General features: G+C 37.1%; 1 protein-coding gene across 1 annotated transcript; it reads left to right on the forward strand.

The window, feature by feature from the left end:
* The first annotated feature begins 409 nt into the window (after positions 1–409).
* On the forward strand, positions 410–6,351 carry LOC105774202 (potassium channel AKT1). The gene is made up of 11 exons (XM_012596601.2): positions 410–692; positions 1,487–1,852; positions 1,951–2,008; positions 2,101–2,421; positions 2,585–2,830; positions 2,934–3,032; positions 3,152–3,184; positions 3,270–3,455; positions 3,643–3,837; positions 3,931–4,006; positions 4,977–6,351. Exons 1-11 carry the CDS (start codon positions 502–504, stop codon positions 5,843–5,845), a joined length of 2,640 nt encoding a protein of 879 aa, XP_012452055.1. The 5' UTR covers positions 410–501; the 3' UTR covers positions 5,846–6,351.
* Positions 6,352–6,647: the final 296 nt, after the last annotated feature.

Consider the following 6,647-nt stretch of genomic DNA (forward strand, 5'->3'; position numbering starts at 1 on the left):
GGACAGCTTGAGAGGGCATGAGTCATATAGCCACGCTTGACCTTAATATTATTAATAATTTCAAGAAATGCCAAGTGAATATATTCTAAATTCTAAAAATTTGTCTAAAAGGGAGGTGACAAATTACATATCAGTTCCTAACACTTACCATATATGGAAACAACAGTGATAAAAAAAAGTTTCTCGCATAAGTTTTTAAATTATTATTCCACTGACAGGTTTTTCAAGAATCATTACAATTGGTTTGGATTTAAAAGAGTCACACACTGCTGTAGTCTAGTTTTATTAATTCAATACTGTTGAATCGTGAAACTGAATCCTTTGAATTGATTATTCATTATAAATAGTAAGTAGATATGATTTGATAATAATACCAAACTGAGTCAGAAAACAAGGCTTATAAATAATCTAGAGATTTAAAACATTATAGGAAAGGGCCACAAGTGAGTGCGTCTTTGAAGGAGAAGAAGGTGGGGGTGAGAGAGAGAGAAGACTTCAACTATGGATAGTCTGATTAGGAACAAAGGCGTATTTCGGGTGTCAGTGTGTGGACAAGATGAGGTTGAACATCTCTCTAGAGAGAGTAGCCATTACAGTCTATCCACCGGCATACTTCCTTCGCTTGGTGCCCGAAGTAACCGTAGGGTCAAGCTCAGGAGTTCCATCGTTTCTCCTTATGATCGCCGTTACAGGTCCATATAACAAAACCTTCGTTTTTTTCTTCTGTTGTTTGTAATTCTGGGTTTTTTTTTCTTTTTTTGATTGATGAGCTAATCACCTTCTCTAAAAGTTTTAGAACTCTGGGTTCTTCTTTTTAAAAAAAAAAAAATCTCTTAATGTTGACTTAAGGGGTCTGTTATGGGGGGATTACGATCATCATGCGTATAATAAATTCCTTTTTTGTTTTCGGGAAAATCACGGCATTGAATCTCGTAAAACTTGTTTTGGAAAATACAAAGTAAAACAAATCCATCTTATTTGCTGAGTTGTTCAATGTTATTTACGTCTTGCTTACACTTGTTCTTTGCGAGAAAAGCAAAGAGAGTATTCTGTTCACAATATTCCATGCGACTATGAGGCTGATTTTTACATTAACGCCATTCTTTGGAATCTCGGCTTACAAAAGTTTGTTCCTTTTTATTTATTTTTCTTTCGGTCCTTGACTTTTTTGCCTTTTGTTTTCTTGTTTGCCATCTGTTTTCTTCCTTATTCTTATCCTTGATATCGTTTATTTTATTTTATTTTGTTGTTGTTATTAGTACTATTATGGTTTTATTATACTTGTTGTTGGGGGGTATATATGAAAAAGGACTAGTCTGACATCAGAATCTCTAATGGTGCTGTGGTTAAATGATTGAACATATTACTGATACTACTTTGTTATGTTAATTTGTTTCTTTGGTTTGAAAGGTAATAAGCAAATTCAAAGTCCATAAAAAGGATTAAATGATGACTGGAATTTATATAATTATATTGACTCTTGCAGGGTATGGGAGACTTTTTTGATTATTCTGGTAGTCTACACAGCTTGGGTATCACCCTTTGAATTTGGATTCATTAGAAAACCAGAAGCACCACTCTCCATTATTGATAACGTTGTTAATGGATTCTTTGCCTTGGATATTGTCCTTACCTTCTTTGTTGCATACCTTGATAAAGCTACCTATCTACTCATTGATGATCCAAAGAAGATTGCTTGGAAATATGCTAGTTCCTGGTTGGCTTTTGATATTATATCCACAATACCATCTGAATTAGCTCAAAAGTTCTTCCCTAGGCGACTGCACTCTTATGGCTTATTTAATATGCTTCGCCTTTGGCGTCTCCGTAGAGTTAGTGCCTTGTTTTCCAGGTATCACCTAACTCTCTAACTTCAATAATTGTGAGAGTTCTGTTTATTGTTCTCCACTTGTTTGATTGTGGCATGTCTTATTGCTGCTTTTTCAATAGATTGGAGAAGGACAAGAACTACAACTACTTTTGGGTTCGATGTGCTAAACTTGTTTGTGTGAGTACAACAAAAAAGATACGAGACAATTAACCCTGAATTTTATTTCTATTACTGCAGCATTCATGAGGCTCTGGATGGTTCTTTTGCAGGTTACACTTTTTGCCGTTCATTGTGCCGGATGCTTCTATTATCTTATAGCTGCACAGTATCATGATCCGGAAAGAACATGGATTGGAGCATCTCTGGGAGAAAATTTCCACGAACAGAGCTTGTCTATTCGATATGTGACATCGATGTACTGGTCCATCACTACACTGACTACTGTTGGCTATGGGGATTTGCATCCTGTGAATACTAGGGAGATGATATTTGACATTTTCTACATGCTTTTCAACCTCGGATTGACAGCATATTTGATTGGTAACATGACAAACTTGGTTGTCCATGGAACCAGTCGAACTAGAAGATTTGTGAGTGACATCTTTATAGTTTATCTAGCTAATCAACTAGCTTCGAGTTATTTTTTCTTTTCGATGTGGGTGTGTTAACTTTTGAGTTACCTTAATTCTGCTATTTTGTTCTCGCCGATACTGGATTTTCTTCGATAGTCTTGTTTGTGTTTTTGGCTCTCAGAGGGATACCATTCAAGCTGCCACAAGTTTTGCTCAAAGAAATCAATTGCCTCCCCGCCTACAAGATCAGATGCTTGCACATTTATGTCTGAAGTTCAGGACAGATTCGGAGGGGCTGCAGCAGCAAGAGACTCTCGACGCCCTTCCCAAAGCCATCCGATCAAGCATTTCACATTATCTTTTCTACTCTCTTATGGATAAGGTGTACTTGTTTCGTGGCGTTTCTAATGACTTACTTTTTCAGCTGGTAATACAGTGGAAACAATGCTTATGCTTTTGTACTGAAATTCTCTTCTTTAGTTTTCTTCTTTTCAACATCTTTATCCATCTTTATGAATAAATGTCTTAAGGTATCAGAGATGAAAGCTGAATATTTTCCTCCAAAAGAAGACATTATCCTGCAGAATGAAGCACCTACAGATTTCTACATCCTTGTCACCGGTGCTGTGGTAAAAAGCCTTGTTTCTTGTTCAAATTTCTGGTTATTCCGTTTTAGGATTTATGATATCGTATTGAAACTTAATTTTGTTTCTCAAAGTAGTCACTGATGTTTTGTATTGCTCCCCAGGATCTAGTGATTCTAAAAAATGGAGTAGAACAGGCAAGTTGCATTGCTCAAACATTAGCCTTATCGATCAGTAATCGATTAATGGATGCCAACTGAATCAAATGCCAATTGGTTTCAGGTTGTTGGAGAGGCAAATACAGGTGATATCTGTGGTGAGATAGGTGTACTTTGTTATAGACCGCAGCTCTTCACGATACGCACAAAACGATTGTGCCAACTACTACGTCTAAACCGTACTACATTCCTTAATATCATTCAGGCCAATGTTGGAGATGGGACCATAATCATGAATAATCTCCTTCAGGTATACCTCATGTACTTAATGACATAACCTGACTAAAATTATCCAATAAATTGCTTTAACCTTAATGTCATTGAACAATGTAAGCAGTAAATTATCAAAGATTGTTCCATTATGATGGAATGGGGAAGGCCCCATGAAGAAAAAGCTTTTTACATGTTCTGAACTATTGAAATTCTTTTTTGGGCAGCATTTGAAAGACATGAATGATCCAATTATGCAAGGAGTCTTAATTGAAACGGAAAACATGCTAGCTCGTGGGAGAATGGATCTACCTCTCAATCTTTGCTTCGCGGCACTCCGGGGAGATGATCTGTTGTTGCATCAGCTATTGAAAAGGGGGCTTGACCCTAATGAGTCAGACAACAGCGGAAGAACAGCTCTGGTTTGTTACACTCTTCAGCTATTGATTTGGTCATCTCCTCAATTCTTTAGTACTGCAGCAGCGCTAATCTTATTTTATTTTCTATAAAATTAGCATATAGCAGCATCGAAAGGAAGTGAGAACTGTGTTCTTCTTTTGCTGGATTATGGTGCAGATCCTAACAGCAAAGGTACTCTCCAGTCTGTCTTGTTGAATTTTGTTTTCCTCTAAGGCAATTCTTGCGGTTCTTAGTTCATTACTCTCACAGGTACCCTTGATAGCTAATGTGGAAATTCTTAACAAATATTAAATCATTGCATGCACATCAGTTACTTGTCAATTCATTTTAACATTTATTTATTTGTATAATTTAGATGAATAATGGTGTTATGTGTTGACTTCTGCACATGCTATGGGGAAAATAATCATATTACCTATCCAAATAAAAAAACAAACCCCATATGTTGATTTATTAACCCACATTACACCTCCAAAACTGAAAAGCTCTTCTACTTTGAAGCCGGTTTCCTAAAATAACTAAGGAGTTAAAAGAAATGTTTTACTTTGCTTTATAATGTCTGGTACAAATACCTTTTGGGTTTTTTCTTCTTCTTTTGTACAAATGGAACTGCAACTTGAGATAGGGGAAGAGCTGCACTTGCAGATGTTGGGATTTGAACCCCAAACCTGTTGGATGTCACCTTTCAAAGACAATTCTATAAACCAATTGAGCTAAGCTCCGAATTCTGCTCTTTAGGTTTTAATATTGCCCAACAACTGTTTGATGTCATCCTCATTTTTTTAAGTCAGTTATTGTCCTAACATGAAGTCATATATATATATATATATATATATATATATATATATATATATATATATATAAACAAAGAGCCCAAAAATGTCAAACAAGATTATCTTGTCAAGTGTTTTTATAGTTGACTTTTCTGTTTTATAACATGTCACTGTTTATGAATCTATGGGTGTAGGAATTCATGTTTGTTACTTCATGCTATAAATTTGCACTCGCCATTAGATAGAACAGCCAAAATACTTATTTGGTTTGAACCTTTCAAGATACTCCGTCAACCGTTTCTTCGAGCAATAGGAAATGCTTTGAGTTTTACTTTATGATTCCACTGATTTGTTTGATTTTTATGCAGATTCGGAAGGAAGTGTCCCACTATGGGAAGCAATGTTAGCTGGCCATGATAAAGTGGCCCAACTGCTGAAGGATAACGGGGGGAACATCAATGCTGGAGATGTAGGCCACTTTGCGTGCACTGCTGCCGAGCAGAATAACTTATACTTGCTCAAGGAAATTGTTCGTTATGGGGGCGACGTCACATGCCCGAGGAACAATGGTTACACAGCTCTTCATGTTGCTGTTTGTGAAGACAACATTGAAATAGTCAAGTTCCTTTTGGAACAAGGTGCTGACATCGACCAACCTGATGTTCATCATTGGACCCCAAGGGATTTAGCTGAGCAACAAGGACATGAAGAAATAAAGATGATATTTGAATCAAGTAAAGAAAAGAAACCCCAATCTGTCATGCCGGTTCCAGAGAAGCAGCAAACACGTTATCTTGGGAGGTTTACTAGCGAGCCGGTCATTCTGCCTGCAGAAACCACGGAAACAGATGGATCCTGGAGCCAATCCCGTCCGAGGCGTAGGACTAGTAACTTCCACAACTCTCTGTTTGGGGTAATGTCATCTGCACGCAACGTGGAGAGTGATTTACTGCTGTCAGTTAATCAACCCAAGGCTGTGAAGCATTCTGTTGTTAACTCTGCTAGAGTGGTAATTAGTTGCCCGGAAAAGGGAGAAACCACCGGAAAACTCATTCTACTTCCGGGGAGCTTTCAGGAGCTACTTGACATTGGTGCTAAGAAATTTGGGATCTTTGGTGCTAAAATTATGTGCTATGGAGCTGAAATTGATGATGTTGAGGTGATTACAGATGGTGATCATCTTGTTTTTGTTAGTGATGGTGAAATGCTACAAGAGACCAACAACCAAAGCTCCTAATACGATGCGTTTTCATAGACCATAGCTGCACTTTCTTCTTCCAAATTCCATCTTATATTATCCTGGTTGGGTTTGAGTACCGGACATAGATTTGTCCAACAGAGGTATATTCAAAATTTTGCATGTTCTTTTCATATATTCAAAGGATTATCCTCTCAACCATGTCCTAACATGTATAAAATAATCCAAGTGAGGGATACAAATACTTGGGGGGAAAAAATGAAAAATTCAGGAAACATGGGGTTCCACTGGGCGGAGCTTGAGCGCTACTTTGCAATAATATTTATAAACATTTTACATTTTTCAAATTTAGAATCTGAAGAATCTGAGCTTATCCTTGGTGCGTGCATTGGATAAGGTTTTTTAATTTGTGAACATATCCATGCTATGTAAAGATGTGTAGCTTGGTTCAGCCTCCATTACATTATTTGAACAATTATATTACATTTTCAGGTTGTACCTTCTTGGATGCTAATGCTAATGCTAATCCAGAAGCTTTTTATATATATTTTCCTTGTACACTGAATTATTTAAAAGGTTCAAATGTCTCTCACAACTTTCACTTTGTTATATCCGTGCTCTAGCTTGGATACATGGCAACATGAAGAATGACCCATCACCTTGTATCTTTAGTAGTGACCATCCAGTTGGCCCTCGGTGATGACTGGCCGATTGGTCATACATGAATAGCGACTCACTTTTGGTCTCCAATAAGTCGCTTTTATCCTTCAAAGGGACCATTGAAGGACCACCAATACATAACAATCTCGTACTACTATAACAAGAAGAATGTCAAAACGGG

Source organism: Gossypium raimondii, chromosome 6, assembly GCF_025698545.1.
Source record: "Gossypium raimondii isolate GPD5lz chromosome 6, ASM2569854v1, whole genome shotgun sequence".
Taxonomy (NCBI): Eukaryota; Viridiplantae; Streptophyta; class Magnoliopsida; order Malvales; family Malvaceae; genus Gossypium; species Gossypium raimondii.

Excerpts from the sequence above, each read along its gene's own strand:
- LOC105774202 (XM_012596601.2), top strand. The coding sequence starts at position 502 with ATGGATAGTCTGATTAGGAACAAAGGCGTATTTCGGGTGTCAGTGTGT. Across the intron at positions 3,185-3,269 it reads TAAAAAATGGAGTAGAACAG|GTTGTTGGAGAGGCAAATAC; the intron begins GCAAGTTGCATT and ends AATTGGTTTCAG. Across the intron at positions 3,838-3,930 it reads ACAGCGGAAGAACAGCTCTG|CATATAGCAGCATCGAAAGG; the intron begins GTTTGTTACACT and ends CTATAAAATTAG.